This window comes from Impatiens glandulifera, chromosome 5 (genome assembly GCF_907164915.1).
Source record: "Impatiens glandulifera chromosome 5, dImpGla2.1, whole genome shotgun sequence".
Taxonomy (NCBI): domain Eukaryota; kingdom Viridiplantae; phylum Streptophyta; class Magnoliopsida; order Ericales; family Balsaminaceae; genus Impatiens; species Impatiens glandulifera.
In genome coordinates, this window is record NC_061866.1 from 20184419 (window position 1) to 20207785 (window position 23367).

The 23367-nt window shown below is 31.5% G+C and overlaps 1 protein-coding gene across 1 annotated transcript; it reads left to right on the forward strand.

Moving 5' to 3' along the window:
* The first annotated feature begins 17050 nt into the window (after positions 1–17050).
* LOC124938722 ((S)-8-oxocitronellyl enol synthase ISY1-like) lies at positions 17051–19434 on the forward strand. The gene is made up of 2 exons (XM_047479219.1): positions 17051–17095; positions 18168–19434. The coding sequence occupies exons 1-2, from the start codon at positions 17054–17056 to the stop codon at positions 19296–19298; spliced, it is 1173 nt and encodes a 390-aa protein (XP_047335175.1). The 5' UTR covers positions 17051–17053; the 3' UTR covers positions 19299–19434.
* Positions 19435–23367: the final 3933 nt, after the last annotated feature.

Below are 23367 nucleotides of genomic sequence, written 5' to 3' on the forward strand. Positions count from 1 at the left end.
TATTCAATATGTAATATATATACATAAAATAATAATATATTCAATATGCATAAATTTGTTTGTAATGTATTGAAATATATTTTTAGAAATTATTTTAAATTTTATAATAATTATATAATTATATATTAAATATATACATATAATAACATATTTTTAATTATTTTTGTAAGATACTTAAATTATTTTGTAAATATATTTAAATGAATTTGTAAATCAAAATATTCAATTTTTTTTGTAATATATTTAAATGAATTTGTAAAACAAAATATTTTAAAATTTATTTGTAAGATATTTAAAAAATTATTTAAATTATTTTATATAATTATATATTAAATATATATATAATGTTAATGTAAAAGCACTAACATATTTTTGTAAAAACATCTATATTAGAAATTTTTATAAAAACATTTATATTAGAAATTTCTGATATAATTTTTTTTTATATAAATGTGTTAGTGCTTTTACATTAACATTTATATATATTTAATATATAATTATATAAAATATAAATAATTTAAATATATTTTTTTTAACTATCTTACAAATAAATTTTAAAATATTTTGTTTTATAAATTCATTTAAATATATTATAAAAAATTTTGAACATGTTGTTTTATATATATATTTAATATATAATTATATAAAATAATTAAAGTAAATTCATTTAAATATCTTACAAATGTAAATACCTAATGAAGTTTGCTTCACTTATATCAGCGGTGCAAATATTGAGTGAAGCAAGCTTCACCAAGTAGTGCTTGTTTCATTCATTTGAACGCTGTAAATACTCAGGTGAAGCTTGCTTCAAAATGTTTTTACATAAATGTGTTAGTGGTTTTACATGAATATTTATATATATTTAATATATAATTATATAAAATATAAAATACTTTAAATAATTTAAATAATTTTTTTAAATATCTTACAAATAAATTTTAAAATATTTTGTTTTACAAATTCATTTAAAAGTATTATAAATTTTTTTTACATGTTGTTATATATATATATATATATATATATATATATATATATATATTTGATATATAATTATATAAAATAATTAAAGTAATTCATTTAAATATCTTACAAATGTAAATATCTAGTAAAGTTTACTTCACTTCTATCAGCGGTGCAAATATTGAATGAAGTAAGTTTCACTAGATAGTGTTTGTTTCACTCATTTGAGAGCTGTAAATACCCAGGTGAAGCTTGCTTCACCGGGTATCGTTTGTTTTATTTTTTTATTCTTTTGCGGACTTACATGAAAGCATAATTGTTTTTACATGAACGTATAAATATTTTTACATAAATGTGTTAGTTGTTTTACATGAACATTTATATATACTTAATATATAATTATAAAAAATCATTTAAATAATTGTTTTTAAATATCTTACAAATAAGTTTTAAAATATTTTGTTTTACAAATTCATTTAAATATATTACAAATTTTTTTAACATGTTATATATATATATATATATTTAATATATAATTATATAAAATAATTAAAGTAAATTCATTTAAATATTTTACAAATGTAAATACCTAGTGAAGTTTGTTTCACTTCTATCAGCGGTGCAAATATTGAGTGAAGCAAGTTTCACCAGGTAGTGCTTGTTTCATTTATTTGAGCGCTATAAATACCTAGATGAAGCTTGCTTCACCGGGTAGCATTTGTTTTTTTTATTCTTTTGTAGACTTACATGAAAACATAAATACTTTTACATAACGTATAAATGATTTTACATAAATGTGTTAGTGTTTTACATGAACATATATATATATATATATTTAATTTATAATTATATAAAATATAAAATAATTTAAATAATTTTTTTTAAATATCTTACAAATAAATTTTAAAATATTTTGTTTTACAATTTCATTTAAATATATTAGAAATTTTTTTGAACATGTTGTTTTATATATTTTTTTAATATATAATTATATAAAATATGTTGGGTCAAATTATTTTAGCTAAGGATCAATGTATTCTGACTATTGGATTTTGATGATGATTGTGTATAAAAATTAATCTAAAATGTCTAATCATTTTTTGTGCAGGTGTATCAAAAACATGTTAAATTAGACTAAGTCTGAATGAGGTTCATTAGACTGATTGCCTATTAGATACGTAGTTAGACGTGCAGTCTAACAGATACGTAGTTAGATGTGCAGTCTAATAGACGTGCAGTCTAACAGATACGTAATTAGACGTACAGTCTAACAGATACTTAATTAGACGTGTAGTTTAATTGATGAAAGTTAGATGTGCAGTCTAACAGATACGTAGTTAGACGTGTAGTCTAACAGACGTAGTTAGACGTGCAGTCTAACAGATACGTAGTTAGACGTACAGTCTAACAGGCGTAGTTATACATGTAGTCTAACAGATACGTAATTAGACGTGCAGTCTATTAGATACGTAGTTAGACATGTAGTCTAACAGACGTAGTTAGACGTGTAGTCTAACATATACATAGTTAGATGCGCAGTCTAACAAACGTAGCTAGACGTGCAGTCTAACAGAGAAAAGTTAGACGTGTAGTCTAAATCTTTTAGACTAGTCTGAAGAGATGCGTAGTTAGACGTGCAATCTAACAGATGAAAGTTAGACGTGTAGTCTAACTCCTTCAAATTAGTCTGAAGGGAGACGTAATTAGACATATCGTCTAATCCCATTAGACCAGGTGGTCTAATGGATCCTGCAATTAGACGGGGTCGTCTAATGTCATGTTTAAGTAGTTGCTTGAAGCTAGCATCCGTCTATCCACGATCAACTAGTTGTATGCTATTCCTGCTCCATCTTCTAGTGAAGATCAGTACGACACCCAGTTGCAACCAATTGATTAATGTCACGTAAGTAAATATTCTTCCCACTACTTGTTTCTTGCAGGAATATCCTAGAAAAATATTTGGCACACTACCAGATTGGTACGGTCACGATCCTGGCGCTTAAAGTCTACTGTGTACTATGGAGGCGTTCCATTGGAAGCTAGCCACGTGTCATTATTGAAGATTCGACCATTGGTACCCTCTCTCTATTTAAAGATCCTCAAGGACAACGGATGAATCATCGATCCATCGATACTCAGAGAATCATACGAAAACTCACAAGCTGATATACGAAAGAGTTGCTTTATTGCTTTACTGTGTGTTTATCAAGAGAGTGTTAGAATCAAAGCATTGTTTAGTTGAGTGATATACTTCAATATATTGTAAGTTGAACAGAGTCTGTTCTGTTCAACAGAGAGCTAGTCGTGCAACTGTATTTGATTCTAAGAAACGTATAGTGAATACTTCCGGTGGTTGGAAGAAGGGGTGACATAGGAGAGTTTTGCTCCGAACATCCATAAACAAACTACTGTTTTATTTACATTCTGTCATCTTCTCATTCTTTGGTTCTTAGCTTCAAACCTGAGCAAATGTTTCCGCACTTGAATCGTTCAAGAGTTTGCAAGGGTTTGTGAAGAATAGAAAGTGATATTAATCCCTAACAGGATTTCTATCAAATCGTTTATCCGAAAATGTCATCAATAGCCAGACCCCCGTCTCTATCGATTACGCTGATCCTATCAATTGGTATCAGAGCTCCGTTTCTATTCTCAAGTTTTAACAAAGAATGTCGACCATAACCAAAGATGTCAGTGCTACCGCAATCCCCAATTCTCTAGAGAAAACTATATCGTGTGGAAGAAGAGAGTTCGTGCTCATCTCTCTTCTCTTCATGACGACATGTGGAGTGTTATCACAGATGGTCTTATCAAGATCGATAAGGAGAAATCCGAATGGACCAGTGAAGACAAGAGGAAGAACAACGTCAACAACATGGCGTTAGATGTTCTATACAGATCTCTTGATGACAGCATGTTCAACTACATCATCGAGTGTGATACTATTAAGGAGATATGGGACAGACTCACTCAACTGTGTGAGGGTAATGAGCAAACCAAGGAGAACAAGATTATGGTTGACACTCAACAGTTTGACAGTTTCAAAATGCATCCCGGAGAAACGATGAACGAGTTCGACACAAGGTTCATCCAAATTGTCTTCACTCTATCTATTCTTGGCAAGACCTATAGCAACAGGGAGCTTGTTATAAAGGTCATGCGTGCTCTTCTAAGGGAATGGGACATAAAGACGATGGCTATGAGGGAATCCAAATACCTCAACAAGATCTCGCTCTTCGATTTATTCGCTTATCTCAAGGCCTACGAGTTTGAGTTGAACTCTAGGATTGAAGAAGATCGATCCACATCCATTATCATTACCAAAGCGTTGGTGACTTCTGAAGAGCCTTCTGCCGCTCCTGACGTGCAGACAGCAGCTCAGCAACTTAGCAGCGATGCTATGTCTCTCTTCGTGAAGAAGTTTGGCGACTTCATGAAGAAGAGCAACTTTAACTCAAGATCTTCAAATTCTAATGATAATAAGAAATCCAAAGCTAATGTTAAGTGATATAACTGTGGCATTTTAGGTTATTACCAATCGAAATGTCGGAAGCCGAAGCGTGAAGAGAAGGAAAATGACAATGAAAAGGAGTTGGAGGCTTTTATGGAAAGGGATGGGAAGAACAGACGAAATCACCGTGATTCTTACTTCTCATCCAGCGATAGTGATGAAGACGAGGTGGCTTGCTTCATGGCAAGAGAAGAAGAAGAAACTCAGGAAATTGAGGTATTTGATTTCTCTTCTGAAAAGTTTTTAAGGGAACAACTGGTAGCTGCACTAGATGACATGATCATAGAGTACAGAAAGCTAACAAAATCCCTTAATGAAACAAAATCTTTACCCAAAGAGTCTCAACCGGTCTTATCTCAAACTTCTCAATCAAATATTTTTGAAAAGAAAGTTGTAGAAATCACATCTAAGAATGAGATGCTCAATGAACAGATTTAAGCTCTTTCCTCCGAAAACAAAAGGTTAAATTATCTTATTAGTGCTTGGACAAGGTCTGGAGAAGTTGTTAGATATTAGATTAGTCTGATAAAACCTGTTGGATCTAGATCCGGTTTAGGATTTGATGGCAATGACCCAAACCAGTTCTGCAAAAAGTCAAACTCAGTAACTGACAAGTTTAAGTCTATAAACTTTGTCAAAGGGAGTTTAACTAACAGTGAATCTGATTCAATTAATGATGAATTAGCTTTGAAGAATGAAATAACTTATGTTATGCCGACTGTTAGCTGGCTGAAAATAAGTTAGAAGCAGCTAGCAAGTCTGGAAATCTATAACTTGGCAAGAAGTCAAGAATTTTTAAAAGAAAATCATCTTCAAAGACTAAGGGATCAGTGGCTAGCAGGAAAGCGTCTGCTAAGTCAAAATCATACGCATTAGTCACAACACAAAATGGGAAATTCATCAGAATATCTCAAATATGGATTCCTAAGGGACTAATTGATCAAGGACCCAATTGAATGTGGGTACCAAAGTTTGTAAATAGTTTATTGTGTAGGTGATGCAGGAGAGCTGCAGGAAGGAAACATGGAGCATACTCTTCTGAGTATACATTTGAGGAGATCATCAATGGCCTTTGTCAGTCCAGAGGACTAAGTGTTTTTATGTCTTAAGAATATTTTTGGTCCTAAGGACCTCAAAACATTTGTATATTCATTTTGTAATTGCACAAAATGAGAGGGAAAATTTATTTGGGAAATAAAGATACACTCAGACAAAAGGCCTTAATCGGTCTATTAGACGAGGTCGTCTAAGAGAAAAAGCATGTATTTAGACGTATTTTTGCTTACACTCTATGCATCTAAGTCTATGTGTCCTAGTTAATAACCTGCACGGTTAGACGTATACGTCTAATAGACGTTAGATGTTTTTATGACAGGAGCAATTGGATGCTCACGTCTAACCAAACACATGTCTAATACGTGTTGTTCATGCGTAATTAGACGTCGACGTCTAATAGACGTTAGATGTTTATAAGACATGTGATTAGACGTTTGCGTCTAATAGACGTTTAGATTTCATAGGTTGGTGTAAGTAAGAAAAAACGTATAACTACTTGTGTAGTAGACTAATCAAGGACAGTTGTCCCACGTGATGTGATATCTATTTTTCCCGCTCAAACAAAAACATAGTCATCTCTAAATAACATGAAGACACGTGTCTTTCAAGTTAAGAGAAAAATACTAGTATACCCTCAAAATAATGATGACTACTTGGAAAGGACGTCTAATATTAATTGATGGGCCATACCCCTAGAAAATATGACGGTTATACTATGCGACTCTTGAGAGTCTATATAAGGACATTCTGCATGAGATTGAAAAAGCTTTTTCTTTCTCAAATCTCTCAAGAACCCTAGATTTTTTCGATTTTCTCTCTAAGAAACCCTTGTTTATCTTGTGTCTTTTCGTATTCTTTCAAAGATAGGAAACAAGAGAATCACTCTTGGTCATTGTACTCTGTAGGTCGATTTTCCCTCCGTCTACACATTCGATCAGCAAGATGTGGTCGAGATGTTTAGAACCTTGAATATTCCAGTCTTGGGAAGTATCTTACGGGTCATTCATATTCCATGAAAAGAAGTCAGGGAGTTCTTCAAATCGGTGACGATGGTCAGCGACTCCATTGTTGCAACCGTGAATGATACCGAAATCTCCTTCAACAAAGCATTATATGCGGAGTTCTTCGAATTTCCGTCGGAGGGACACACATTCAACTTGAATCTGCCATCGGAAATCACGACAGAGATGAAGACGGTTTTCTCCACCGACGGCTCTGAGATTCGACTTAAAGGGAGTAAGAAGGCTCTCAAACCTCAGTTTATTTTGCTAAATGATGTGGTGGCTAAAGCACTTCAAGAGAAGGTGGGTTCTTTTCATCTGTATAGTCAAGATCGTTTTGACTATATGTCGGCTATTTCCAAAGGGATTCAGGTCAACTTGGCCTCAACTCTGTACCTGAACCTTTGCTCAACCATTAACCAAGAAAACAAGGAAAGTGTGAGCTTTTCTACTCAACTAAGTCGTTTGTTGGAACATTTGGGGATCCCCATGGGGGATTTGAAGCCAATCAACTTGACCCGGATGTTCATTATCTTCACCGTCGCCAACACCCTTGTCCGAATGAAGAATAATAAAGAATCGCTCTCGGGAGCATCAAGCCAACAAACAGGAGGAAGGTCTGTTACTCGTTCCAAACATTCAGCGGCTTCTATCTTGTCCATAGGAGCCAAAAGATCAAAAATTCTCAATGAATCAGAGGCTAGTTCTACTAGTCTTAAGAGTTCTTCGAAGAAGGACTCTAGAATAGTCGATTCTAGAGTTAGGCAAGGTCCAGTCGAACTTGCTTCCATTCCCATGTTTCCCCTGTCTCCAGCAATGAGTCAGTTAAGAAAGCCCTCTAGGTCCTCTGTCTCAAGAGGAGATAAATCAAAGGCGCCCAGAGCGTCTAAATCTGTGAAAGCGTCATCGAAGGTAACCCCTCCCCAATCTCAGGCCGAAGTGCCTAAATTTAATGTTCATGTGTTAGAACAAGACATGTCTTTTTTTATTCCTATTGAGGAATCTGCTGTCGGGCCAACTGTTGAGCCAGTTGGTCTAAATACTGAAAATATTGACAGGGTTCCGTCTCCTGTCCGTAAACCCGATCTTGTAGTTGCTGATGCTACAGTGTCTCTTGAACCAGAGCAAGGTGCAGTTCTTACCCTTGCTGATGGTGATGTGTCTGAAAAAGCCCTCTCTATTCCAGTCATAGAGCCCCCTATTTCAAATCTTGTCCCAACAGAGTCCTTAGTAACTGGGAAGATTGTTCTAGCAGAACCCACACTAAGACTCTTTGTCAAAACCCTTTCTGCCGACGAAATTATGCGTTCCACAAGACAAGCTGCTGGAATCACTATTAGGGAACCAAGGTCCATTCCAAAGCCTGTTGATGTTATTGGAAAAGGAAAGGATGTTGCAATCGATCTTAATGAGGATGTTTCTGAAGTAACATGCATTGTCACCCTCATGATGGATTAGGACAACATAATTACTGCGGAAAAGATCGAGATATTTGATACTTGAGTCTTGAACAGAATGTCTATTAAGTACGATGAGGTCATCTAGGGCAAAAACATAAGCAGTCAATGGTTAAAGTTAGTAAGCAATGAAAAGAGAGTTTTAAAATGGGCCAAGACATCAGAGGTTTATGAAGCTCTTAAGAGAAAAGAGCTAGTTGAAGCAAATATGAGAGGAAGAGCTCTCTTTCCAATTCTGCGGGCCAGAAGAGCCAACTTCAACCCTCTTGAGAAAAGTGCTAAGGTAGAGGAAATGGCTCTAAAAAGATTGGATGAGATTATAGAGGATTACATCTCTACAGTTACTAGGTACGTTCATGGAACAAATTACTTAGGGGCTAGTCCATTTAGAAGTTCTTCAGATGAAGGTGAACTTATGGATCTGACCGATGATCGTGGTGTTGATGAAGATGAGCAAGTTGTTGCTCTTCTTATAAAATTGGAAAGTTTTTCAGTTGAGGAAAAACGTCTAATGGCTCAACCCAGAATTGAGCAATCTATGGAACCTGTGCAAATCAACCCGATTGTTAAAGAAGAAGAAGTTGTTAAGAAACCCTTTTTATCTCCTATTAACCAAGAAGAGGAAGTGTTGGAGTCCCCTGTTCTCGAAGCAAATGCATCTTCAGAGGAGGCTGAAGTTAGTTTGTCTGATGAAGCTAGATCTGAGGGGGAACCCTCAAAAGACAAGGAATTAGAGAAGCGTTCTTCATCTGAGGGGGAACAAGCCAAGAATGATGAATCTTCAAAAGGGCTTCCATCGTCTCAATGTCTCATTCCATGATCTCACAAGCCACGACCATTTCCTGATATCACTGTTGCGCATGTTCATGATGATGTTGTCAACTTTCATCATCATTCAGGAGATGTGTCCAATAAGATTCACAAAGTATGTGAAGAAATTTTGGAAGATGAAGAAGAAGAAGAAAGGTCTAAAAATGATTCAGAGAATGATGGACCCGAGCAGTCCATGCAAGTTCACACCCATATAAATCCCATTCAGACTGCTCCAGCAGATTCTCAAGATATTTCATCTAATGAAGGATCATCTGCTGATGATGGAACGAAGCTTATGAAGTCGATGACTGCATTAATGGTAACACTTCAGAGGAATATGGCTGAAATGCACTCAAATATAATAAAGATTATGAAGAATTAGACAGCAAACAAGAAGGAATTTGCTGATCTTCTTAAAACCCATAATGAGATGGAGCAGACATTTAAGAAGAACACATACGAGGTTTATATCGTCAACAAGTCATACACTAAATTTGAAAAGAATTTCTTCAAACGGCAAAGCGAGTTGATCGACTGCGAAAGGGAAAACAACATTGAAATGCATAATGACGTTATGGATGGAATTAGCTTGCTTCGAGATCAAATGGTTGAGATTCAAGGTAACATGAGCCGAGCTGATGCTGAAAGGTTAGAACAGGCTGATTCCTTTACACGGGAGATTCAGGCTGAAGAAGATGCTAAGGCTGTTGCCGAGAAAGAGAAAAATCTTATCACTCAAGGCGAGGACAATAGCGGAAGAAGAGGGGGTGGTGTTTCAACTAGGACCAGATCAAAGTGAAAGCCATCCGGTGATAATAGCGACAGGACAATCAAAAGAGGCAGAGGTCGCAGCGGCGATCGCGGAGGTAGAAGTTCCGGAGGTCGTAACGGCGATCGTGGTGGTCAAAATGGTGGAACTGGTCGTGGTGGCAATTCTATCCCTCCCTTTCACAACCTTCTTACTGGTGAAGAACTCAGCTATGAAGGATCTCGCTTCCCAATCTATCCTCTCATAAAAAGGAAAGAACAATAACCTCTCAAACTATGTTCTATTAATTTACGAACTTGGTTCTTTGAATTTGGTTTCTGAATATTGGTTTTTGGAAAATATTTCTATAAGATTGGTGAATAAGTTTAATTCTTTCTTTTATATGATGGATGTTTATCTTATTATCTATGCAATGTTTTAACATCATCATCAAAAAGGGGGGAAATTGTTGGGCCAAATTATTTTGACTAAGGGTCAAAGTATTCTGACTATTGGAATTTTGATGATGAGTGTGTATAAGACTTAATCTAAGCCATCTAATCATTATTGGTGCAGGTGTATCAAAAACATGTTACATTAGACTAAGTCTAAATAAGGTTCATTAGACTGATTGGCCATTAGATATGTAGTTAGACGTGTAGTCTAACAGATACGTAATTAGACGTGTAGTCTAACAGATACGTAGTTAGACGTGCAGTCTAACAGACGTAGTTAGACGTACAGTCTAACAGATACGTAGTTAGACGTGCGGTGTAAATGACGTAGTTAGACGTGTAGTCTAATAGATACGTAGTTAGACATGCAGTCTAACAGATTAAAGTTAGACGTACAGTCTAACAGATACGTAGTTAGACGTGTAGTCTAACAGACGTAGTTACACGTACAGTCTAACAGATACGTAATTAGACATGTAGTCTAACAGATACGTAGTTAGACGTGTAGTCTAACAGATACGTAGTTAGACGTGCAATTTAACTCCTTTAGACTAGTCTGAAGACATGCGTAGTTAGACGTACAGCCTAACAGATGAAAGTTAGACGTGCAGTCTAACTCCTTCAGATTAATCTGAAGAGAGACGTAAATAGGCGTGTCGTCTATCCCATTAGACCAGGTGGTCTAATGTATCCTGCTATTAGACGGGGGCGTCTAATTTCATTAGACGAGGTTGTCTAAGTGAAAAACGTCTAATGTCATGCTTAAGAAGTTGCTTGAAGCTAGCATCCGTCTACCCACGATCAACTAGATGTATGCTACTTCTACTCCACCTTTTAGTGAAGATCAGTACGACAGCCAGTTGCAAACAATTGATTAATGCCACGTAAGCAAATATTCTTCCCACTACTTGTTTCTTGCAGGAATATCCTAGAAGAATATTTGGCGCACTACCAGATTGGTACGGCCACGATTCTGGCGCTCAGAGTCTGCTGTGTACTATGGAGGCGTTCCAATGAAAGCTAGCCACGTGTCATTATAGAAGATTCGACTGTTGGTACCTACTCTCTATTTAAAGATCCACAAGGACAACAGATGAATCATCGATCCATCGATACTCAAAGAATCATACGAAAACTCACAAGCTGATATACGAAAAAACTGCTTTCTTGCTTTATTATGTGTTTATGAAGAGAGAGTTAGAATCAAAGTATTGTTTAGCTGAGTGATATACTTCAATATATTGTAAGTTGAACAGAATCTGTTCTGTTCAAAAAAGAGCTAATCGTGCAACTGTATTTGATTCTAAGAAACGTATAGTGAATCATTCTGGTGGTCGAAAGAAGCAGTGACGTAGGAGAGTTTTGCTCCGAACATCCATAAATAAACTGCTGTGTTATTTACATTCTATCATCTTCTCATTCTTTGGTTCTTAGCTTCAAACTTGAGCAAACGTTTCTGCACTTGAATCATTCAAGAGTTTGCAAAGGTTTGTGAAGAATAGAAAGTGATATTAATCCCTAATAGGATTTCTATCAAATCGTTTATCTGAAGTCGTCATCAATAGTCAGACCCTCGTCTCTATCGATTACGCCGATCCTATCAAAATAATTAAAATAAATTAATTTAAATATCTTACAAATGTAAATAACTATTGAAGTTTGTTTCACTTCTATCAGTGCTGCAAATATTGAGTGAAGCAAGTTTCACCAAGAAGTGTTTGTTTCACTCATTTGAGCGCCGTAAATACCTATGTGAAACTTGCTTCACCGGGTAGTTTGTTTTACATGAAGGCATAAATGCTTTTACATTAACGTATAAATATTTTTACATAAATGAGTTAGTGCTTTTACATTAATATTTATAATTATTTAATATATAATTATATAAAATATAAAATAATTTAAATAATTTTTTTTAAATATCTTACAAATAAATTTTAAAATATTTTGTTTTACAAATTCATTTAAATAAATTACAAAATTTGCTGAACATGTTGATTTATATATATATTTAATATATAATTATATAAAATAATTAAAGTAAATTCATTTAAATTTTTACAAATGTAAATACCTAGTGAAGTTTGTTTCACTTCTATCGGCGGTGCAAATATTGAGTGAAGCAAGCTTCACTAGGTAGTGCTTGTTTCATTCATTTGAGCGTGTAAATACCTAGGTGAAGCTTGCTTCAAAATGTTTTACATAAATGTGTTAGTGGTTTTACATGAACATTTATATATATTTAAAATATAATTATATAAAATAAAAATAAAATTAAATAATTTTTTTTAAATATCTTACAAATAAATTTTAAAATATTTTGTTTTACAAATTCATTTAAAAGTATTACAAATATTTTTGAACATGTTGTTATATATATATTTGATATATAATTATATAAAATAATTAAAGTAAATTCATTAAAATATCTTACAAATGTAAATATCTATAAAGTTTACTTCACTTCTATTAGCGCTGCAAATATTGAATGAAACAAGTTTTACAATATAGTGCTTTTTTCACTCATTTGAGCGTTGTAAATACCCAGGTGAAGCTTGCTTCACCGGGTATCGCTTGTTTTATTTTTTTATTCTTTTACAGACTTAAATGAAATCATAAATGCTTTTTACATTACGTATAAATGTTTTACATAAATTTGTTAGTGGTTTTACATGAACATTTATATATATTTAATATATAATTATATAAAATAATTTAAATAATATTTTTTAAATATCTAACAAATAAATTTTAAAATATTTTATTTTACAAATTCTTATAAATATATTACAAAAAATTTTGAAATGTTGTTATATATATATAATATATAATTATATAAAATAATTAAAGTAAATTCATTTAAATATCTTACCAATGTAAACCTTGGTGAAGTTTGCTTCACTTCTATCATCGGTACAAATATTGAGTGAAGCAAGCTTCACCAAGTAGTGATTGTTTCATTTATTTGAGCGCTGTAAATACCCAGATGAAGCTTGCTTCAACGAGTAGCGCTTGTTTTTTTTAATATTTTGCAGACTTACATGAAGGCATAAATATTTTTACATGAACATATAAATATTTTTAAATAAATGTGTTAGTGGTTTACATGAACCTTTATATATATATAATATATAATTATATAAAATATAAAATAATTTAAATAATATTTTTTAAATATCTTACAAATAATTTTAAAATATTTTGTTTTACAAATTAATTTAAATATATTAGAAATTTTTTTGAACATGTTGTTTTATAAGTTTGATTCACTTCTATTAGTACTGCAAATATTTAGTGAATCAAGTTTCACCAAGTAGTGTTTGTTTCACTCATTTGAGCGATATAAATACCTAGGTGAAGCTTGCTTCACCAGGAAGTTTGTTTTATTTTTTTTATTCTCTTACAGACTTACATGAATGCATAAATGATTTTACATTAACGTATAAATATTTTTACATAAATGTGTTAGTGCTTTTACATGAACATTTATATATATTTAATATATAATTATATAAAATATAAAATAATTTAAATATTTTTTTTGTAAATATCTTACAAATAAATTTTAAATTTTATTTTTTAAAAATTTATTTAAATATATTACAAAAATTTTTAAACATGTTGTTTTATATATATATATTTAATATATAATTATATAAAATAATTAAAATAAATTTATTTAAATATTTTACAACTGTAAATACCTTGTGAAGTTTGCTTCACTTCTATCAGCGGTGCAAATATTAAGTGAAGCAAGCTTCACCAAGTAGTGCTTGTTTCATTCATTTGAGCACTGTAAATATCCATGTGACACTTATTTCAAAATATTTTTACATAAATGTGTTAATTGTTTTACATGAACATTTATATATATTTAATATATAATTATATAAAATATAAAATAATTTAAATAATTGTTTTTTAAATATCTTACAAATAAATTTTAAAATATTTTATTTTACAAATTCATTTAAATGTATTACAAATTTTTTTAACATGTTTTTATATATATATATATATATATATATATATATATATATATATATATATAATTATATAAAATAATTAAAGTAATTCATTTAAATATCTTACAAATGTAAATACCTAGTAAAGTTTACTTCACTTCTATCAGCACTGCAAATATTGAATGAAGCAAACTTTACTAGATAGTGTGCATGTTTCACTCATTTGAGCGTTGTAATACCCAAGTGAAGCTTGCTTCACCGGGTATCGCTTGTTTTATTTTTTTATTTTTTTGCAGACTTACATGAAAGCATAAATATTTTTACATGAATGTATAAATGTGTTAATGGTTTTATATGAACATTTATATATATTTAATATATAATTATATAAAATATAAAATAATTTAAATAATTTTTTTTAAATATCTTACAATTAAATTTTAAAATATTTTATTTTACAAATTCATTTAAATATATTACAAAAAAAATAATTGAATATTTTGTCTTACAAATTCATTTAAATATATTTACAAAATAATTTAAATATTTTTCAAAAATAATTAAAAATATGTTTTTATATGTATATATTTAATATATAATTATATAACTTTTTAAATAATTTGTCAAAATATATTTTAATACATTACAAACAAATTTATGTATATTGAATATATAAATATATATTATGAAATAATTTTTACAAATTCATTTGAATATATCACAATTATAAAATATAATTATAACCATTCATAAAAATTAATTTAAATATCTCAAATCACATCATTTATTATTATTATTTTAAATTGACCTTGAAATAAAATTATAATAATTCATAATTATTATTTTATATATATTATAAATTAAATTATATGAATTATTATTTAATCATTTAAATACATTACAAATAAATTTATCAACATAATTTATAAATTGTAGTCAAATGAAGTTCCTTTCACTCAATAGTGAATATATGTCAATTAGTTTTAGTGTAGATCTCAATAGGTTATGTAAAACCAGTTTGGGGTTCTTTCCCTTTCAACCCAATTTTAATATATTAATATAAGATGTATATATTTAAGAGGAGTGACAGAGAAAGAGAATTTGGGGACGGAATTTGGTAGCATCACTTCATTGGAAAATGTAAAAGTGGGAGGAAAGAGAGAAAAGAGAGAAATTATTTGATTTTTTCACTAAGTCATTCTCTCACCAAATTTTCTCATCAAATTCACTAACCTAATAATTTCTCTATAATTATGTATTTGAAGTCATTCTCTCACTAAATTTTCTCATCAAATTCACTAACCTAATCATTTCTCTATGATTATGTATTTGAGTTGAAATGGATGAGTGATGATAGGGGGATATGCAGCGAACTGATGTGGAATGGTGACTAGGCAATGACTAATTATACTTTTACATGTTTATTTATCTCTATCATGATTATTAATAATTTCTCTTTCTTCTCTTATTTAATAATTTATATTTTATATCTTTAATCTTTATTAATAATTTATTTTAAATATTAATAAGGACAATAATAAATCAAATAAAAAAATAGAAAAAATATATATTTTCAAATATATATTATATTTGATAAATATATAGTTAAGAGAATAAAAAATTAAATATAAATTTTTTATATTTTTTAATTAATTATTTTTCAAACTCTCTATTTTTTTATAATATATATTTTAAATTTAATCCATTAATTCAAACGATTATATATTATCTCCTTTTATATTATCATATTGGGTTAACTCTTATTATAAAATATTTTTTATTTAGGTTCAATAGTAATAGTGGATAATTTGAGTTATATTTATTTTTAATATTATTACGTAGGATTTCAGTTAGATGTAATTAATTCTTATTTTTTCTATTATAACTTATTTTAAAAACAACAAATTCTTGTTTTTTTATTATAACTTATTTTAAAAACAACAAATTCATTTTTTTTATTATAACTTATTTTGAAAATAAATTAAAAAATAAATTATTAATATATATATATATATATATATATATATATATTTAGAGAAGAGAAATAATTAATTAAAAAAAATAAGAATTTTTATATTTATTTTATTATTCTCTTTTATATTTATCAAAATCAAATATAATATATATTTGAAAATATATATTTATTTTGTTATTTATTTATTTATTTGATTTATTATTGTTCCTATTTTTATTCTAATTTTTTATAAATAAAAAAGGTAAATAATAAAATATATAAGCATATAAGATTGAAGAGATAAAAAATAAATTATTAAGAAAAGGAAGAGAAAGAAGTTATTAATGAATATGAGAGAGATAAATAAATATTTTAAATTATGCTTAGTCATCCGGTCACCCTTCCACATTCCACATCAGTTTGCTACACATTGGCTGCAAAATTTTGTTCCCTCTATTATTACTCTATTTAAAATTATGCTTACTCATCCGGCTTAGTCACCCTTCCACATCTGTTCTATCATTCGCTGCAAAATTTTCGCTTCCCCTATCATTATATACTGTGTGAATTATGCTAGCAATTTTCATTTAAATATATATATATATATATTTAAATAATATGAGACATTGTTCTGTTTTAATTTAAGAACAAATCTTAGAATTAGATAAAATTGAGGTGCAAATATTAATTATCTTTTATTTTTTCTACATCAGAATAATGATAAATAAGTTTTTGGTTAAATTTAATTTTTTATTTTATTAAAATAATAATAATAATAATAATAATATCCTCTTTAATTTTGGTTATATCTTATCCAAGATCATTGCTACCATATTCTGTCGGTTCCTTCTCATTCTCATAGAGGGGCATAAGGGAAATATTTATTTTTCATTTTAAAAAATTATCTTTATACCCTCCTTTGAGAGGAAGGGGACAACAGAAAATCTCATATGTTTATCTGGAATAGCCCTCTTTCTTCTTTTATTCTTTTTTTTATCATAAATATTAGTCATTTATTCTCTCTCATATATCTATTGATTTTATTTCTTCTTCTCTTCGTATCATTCACATCTTAAATATTCACCATTCTTTCTCTCTCTCTTATTTCTTGAAAGATAGACGTATACTCTACAGAAATGAGCTGGTGGTGGTGGACAGGAGCTATAGGTGCAGCCAAGGTAACCCTCTCTCCTTATTATTACTCGCTTTTCGAAATTCTTGACCTATTTCTTCAGAACCTTTAGCAACTTTTATCGTGGTCAGTTTGATTTTGAATCAAGAACTGATTCAATTCATTTTTTAGTTTAAATATTTAAAGGGGCATAATTTATTCCAGATTATAGCAGTGTCTACTTCATGTTTACTCTCAAGTTTAAGCAAATATTATAAAGGCACTTAGAGACAATGAAAAGTTTAGTATTTTAATGTAAAACAATGATATACTCAAATCAAAATTACTTTTATTTTATTTTCAATAAATCACACATGAATAAATTTGATTTGTTCGGAGTCATATTATTTAAATGAATTTGTTCAGGAGTATTCTTTATTTTTGTTAGTCATCTTTCCACCAATTTTTTAAATATTCTAATTTTAATATTCTAATGTAGTAATGATAGAGAATAAATTTCTTAAATATCAATTATTTAAAATACGAAGTATGTATCAATTATTTAAAATATGTTAAATTATTATGTATTAATTATTTTTTATATTAATAATTTAAAATTAATAGTTATTATTATAAAAAATTAATAAATATTAATAAATACTCTTAATATCCTTTTTATATATATATATATATATATATATATATATATATATATATATATATATATATATATATATATATATATATATATATATATATATATATATATATATATATATTCAATTAATAGTAATATATTTTCTATTTTAATTTATAATATTATATATATAATAATATTTTAAATTAATTAGTATGTTAAACATATATTTTTGTTTTGATGTATTTTTATTTATTTTAAATGTTCTATTTGTTATAAAAAAAAAATCTAATTACAATAAAATTAAGTATTAAAAAAATTAAAATTAAAATATTAATTATTATATTTTTATATTAATATTTTAAATTTTATTAATTATTGTTATAATATATATAAATTAATTAATTAAATAAATAAATTAAATATATAAAAATAATAATATATAATTTAAATATATTAGACAATGAAAGAAACAAACGCTTAACAATATTTTATTTTGCAGAAAAGAATTGATGAAGACGATGCTCCTCCTAAATACAAAAGCGTGGCGCTTGTGATCGGCGTGACAGGAATCACAGGTAACAGCCTAGCCGAAATCCTCCCCCTCTCTGACACCCCCGGCGGACCTTGGAAGGTCTATGGCGTCGGACGGCGTCCCCGTCCTTTCTGGAAATCAGATTACCCTGTCGATTATGTCCAGTGCGATGTCTCCGACGCCATTGACGCCGCTGCCAAGCTCTCTCCTATTGCCGGCGAGATGACCCACATATTCTACACCGCATGGGTCCACCGATCTACGGAGATCGAAAACTGCGCCGTTAACGGTGCCATGTTCCGGAATGTTCTAAATGCTGTGATCCCGAACGCACCCAATCTTCGGCACATCTGTTTACAAACCGGCCGGAAGCATTACATGGGACCATACGATCTATGGGGGATAATACAGCCTCACGAACCTCCATTTTACGAAGCTCTTCCTCGATTGGATTGTCCGTCTTTCTATTACACTCAAGAAGACATTCTATTCGAGGAAGTCTCAAAGGTAGACGGGCGAATAACGTGGTCGATTCACCGGCCGGGAGTAATCTTCGGTTTCTCTCCTTACAGCTTCATGAACTTGATAGGGTCGCTCTGTGTATACGCCACGATCTGCAAGCACGAGGGTCTTCCATTAAAGTTTCCTGGATCGAAGGAATCATGGGATGGTTATTACGATGTTTCCGATGCTGATTTGATTGCGGAGCATCATATTTGGGCGGCGGTGGATCCTTACGCGAAGAACGAGGCATTTAATATCACCAATGGCGACTTGTTAAAATGGAAACATCTGTGGAAGATTCTAGCGGAGCAATTCGGTGTAGAGGAAGCGGAGTTTGAGGAAGGATTCAGTCTGGAGGAAGCTATGAAAGGGAAGGAAGGAGTTTGGGAAGAGATAGTGAGAGAGAAGAAACTTGCGGACATGAAGTTGAACGAGGCCGGGAATTGGTGGTTCGTTGATGCTATATTCAGTGGGCAAATGCCTCTGGACTCCATGAACAAGAGCAAAGAGCACGGGTTTAGGGGTTTCAGAAACAGTCAAAAATCTTTCATTTCTTGGATTGATAAGATGAAAGCAAACAAGATTGTGCCTTGATATCACTCTATATACTCTTTATAAGAATTTAAACAAAATTGGGGATCTTGTGCTAGATTCTCATGATATTAATTGGGTGTATGTGTGCAACTTGGTTTGAACAACCACTTTATTAAATAATTATAATGAAAATTATGCAAGATTTATTTGTCAAATTGAACCTCCATAAAGTATATCATTTGCCTAAAGAAGGCTTGGTAGTTAATATTGTCCATGAAAATGGCTTAAATAGGCCATCCGTTTATTATGCAACCAAAACATATTATCTGCCAAACATAAACCATTCATAAACAAAAATATTATTATAATTCTAAAATTCTAAACTGAATCATGTTATTTTCCGAACTAAAACCGTGTACAAATGTTCAAAAACCAATTAAAATATACTAACTAGCTAACACTGCTTCATTAGGAATGCAATTTGTTGTTTATATTCATCCATTTGCGCATTCATTTTCAATCCTTCCTTTTGATTTCTTTCATTGTCGACGTCATTTTTCTCACTTTCGCACGAATATTTTCATTCTCCTTCAACAACAACCGATTAGTGTGTTGTTGAGAATTGTTGTCACTCTGACGATCATCTCGAAAGTGTGTAGGTCAGACGCCAGATCTCATATCGATCATTGTCCCATGCATTTGGCGTCCGAACACTTTCTCCATCAAGTCGAAGTCGGAGACATCTGGTTCGTTGTTTCTTACTTCTTCCATCTCCGCCTGCACATTTGAAATTAATTTTCATTTATACAAGTTATATATAATTTTATGAAATTTTCAATTAAAGTCATTTAACTTACAATCTTCTTTTGCGCTCGTTCGTCCGGGATCGGGTTGAGTTTTCTTTTGTGACTTTCGGGGTACGGAACCTCTTGAAACTTTAACGATAGTGGGGGTCCGTCCTATTTCACCTGCCTGTTGAAATAAATGATTTATGAGATTAGTAAAATTCTTTATATTAAGTTATTTGAAATAATGTACATATCAAATCTTCCTCCACTTGTAAAAATGACCTACTTCCCGTATGATGCGGAAATTTCAATTTATTTCTGTTCTCAATATTTATACCACTATTTCTCTGCATTAGAAATAAAAAAATGAAGTTAAAACAAGTGTTATCACTTTTTATTTCAATTATTAAACCGTAACTTAAATTTATATGTGAAGTAATGATGTCTACACACGAACTCCCAATCAGCTGGATCGTAGTCTCGTGGGGGATTGGCAAGTACCAATGTCTCATCTCCGTAATGAACCCAGATATAATCCCTATTCAAATTGGAGCGCCACCTATCTCATATCTGTTTGGCGTGTGTCAATTCGGCCGCTCAATATTTATCAATTGGACCATCTGTACTCTTGAACAGATCCTAAAAAATAAAATATTCAAATGTTATAAAAAAAATATTTAGTGATAAATGTATAAGTATTTTATCCCTATCACAACAAGGCAAAGTGAATCCAATTGGTCAGCACTTAATTCCTTCCACTTTAACAGACAATGTGAGATGATTGATGGAGCCCGCACCACTGACCCTAAATGTCTACACCACATGCGTCTACCAACGCCGCTAGGTCTCCCATCTACATTTCTGAAAGTCTGAGCAATCTTCGATCTCGGGGGCCTCCTCGATAGAATAAGTTAATATATAATTAAATCTAGCTAATTAATCTTAACTAGATATGTTGGGTCAAATTATTATGATTAAAATAATTAAGAGAATAAGTTTATTCTATACCAACTTTATTTTAATGATATGTGATTAAAACTTAAATGTGATTAAAACTTAAATAAGAATGAAACTAAGTTGTCTAAATGTTTTTGTGCATGTGCATCAGACTTTGCTACCTTAGACGTGGTCTAAGAAGGCTAATTAGACGTGTTGCAAAGTTAGACATTGAGGTCTAACTCCATTAGACGTGGTATTCTAATGGGTAACGTAGTTAGACATTGGCATCTAACTCCTTCAGACAAGTCTGAAGTGATACGTAATAACGTTGTAGTCTAGATGATACGTAGTTAGACGTTGAGATCTAACTCCATGACGTTGAGATCTAACTCCATTAGACGTGGTAGTCTAATGGGTAACGTAGTTAGACGTTGGCGTCTAACTCCTTCAGACAAGTCTAAAGTGATACGTAGATAGACGTTGCAGTCTAACAGATACATAGTTAGACGTTGAGGTCTAACTCTATTAGACGTGGTAGTCTAATGGGTAACGTAGTTAGACGTTGACATCTAACTCCTTCAGACAAATCTGAAGTGATACGTAGTTAGACATTACATTCTAACAGATACATAGTTAGACGTTGAGGTCTAACTCCATTAGACGTGGTAGTCTAATGAGTAACGTAGTTAGACATTGTCGTCTAACTCCTTCAGACAAGTTTGAAAAGATACGTACTTAGACGTTGCAGTCTAACAGATACGTAGTTAGACGTTGAGGTCTAACTCCATTAGACGTGGTAGTCTAATGGGTAACGTAGTTAGACATTGATGTCTAACTCCTTTAGACAAGTCTGAAGGGATGCGTAGTTAGATGTTGACGTCTAACTCCATTAGACAAGTCTGAAGGGATGCATAGTTAGACGTTGCAGTTTAACTCCATTAGACTTGGTGGTCTAATAGAACACGCTATTAGACGTTGACGTCTAACTCCTTTAGACTAGGCAGTCTAATGGAGCACGTTTAATGCCTCGCTTCAGCAACCGTTTGAAGTAAGCATACATCTACCCACGATCAACCAGTTGTCTGCTACTTTGCTCCACTCACTCCTGTGCAGTTTGACAAGCCAGCGAATTGCTTTCAATGAACAAACGTCACGTACGCAAATGTCCTTACAACGATTTGTCCAGTACAAGACAATATTAGAGAGGATATTCGGCGCACTAATAATTCGGTACGGCCACGATCCACTTGCTCATAGTCTGCTGTACTCTTGTCCTATGGGCGGCCTTCCAATGGACGCTTGCCACGTGTCCATTAAGAAGATTCGACCGTTGGTGTCCATCTACTACAAATAGATGCTCAACGACAACGGACGAATATCTCGATCTCTCGGTGACTAAATTTACAAGATTATTCTTGCCTTAGTAATTTTCTTACATCATTCAAGTTCAAGAGAGAAATATCAAAACACTGTCTAGCTATAAGAATATTGTTCATAATATTGTAAGTTGAACATAGGTTGTTTTGTTCAACCGAGTGTTAGCTAGTTCAGTAAACTGTATTTGATTCAAAAAGTTTAGTGAAATCTTTCCGGTTGTGGAAGAAGGGGTGACATAGGAGGGTTTGCTCTGAATATCCATAAACAACTCCCTATGTTATTTACTTTCTGTCATTCATCTTTCATTGGTTCAAAGCTTCAAATCCGACGAACATTTTCGCCCTTGAAACCGTTTTAAGAGTTCAAAGAATTTGTGAAGAATAGAAACAGATTTTAACTTCTAATAAAGTTTAAATCGAACTGAAGTGTATAAGTTATTATCAATAATCAGACCTTAATCTTTATTGGTTACACCGATCCTATCAAGTGGTATCAGAGCCTCGTTTTCTATTCTCAAGCAACAAGAACCTGAATCATGTCTGTCGTCAACCAAATTCATGTTCTTTCAAAAGAAAACTAAGATTATTGGATGATGAGAATGCAAACTCATTTGGTTTCCCTTAATTGCGACATGTGGAATGTCATCACTAATGATCCTATAAAGATTGAGAAGCCAAGATGTAGCTGTACGACTAAAGAAAAGATAATAAACAACCTAGATAATGTCGCCAAAGATGTCTTATTCAAGTCGATCAATATGAATATATTTAGTGAAATTCTGTCATGCTCCTCCTCTAAAGAAATTTAGGAGAAGCTGATTCAAATTTTTGGTTGTAATGATCAAATAAAGGAGAACCGAAAAGAGCATATTCAATCCTATAAAATATATATATATATTTTTTCAAACCCACCTCAGTCCTTAGCCCCATCCGCCCCTGTATATTGCATCACCTTAAGAAGACCCTGTAGACGTCACCAGCATTGAAAGTGGCTATTTTGAATAGGTAGGTGATCCACATAGAGTT

Excerpts from the sequence above, each read along its gene's own strand:
- LOC124938722 (XM_047479219.1), top strand. The coding sequence starts at position 17,054 with ATGAGCTGGTGGTGGTGGACAGGAGCTATAGGTGCAGCCAAG. Across the intron at positions 17,096-18,167 it reads GAGCTATAGGTGCAGCCAAG|AAAAGAATTGATGAAGACGA; the intron begins GTAACCCTCTCT and ends TTTATTTTGCAG.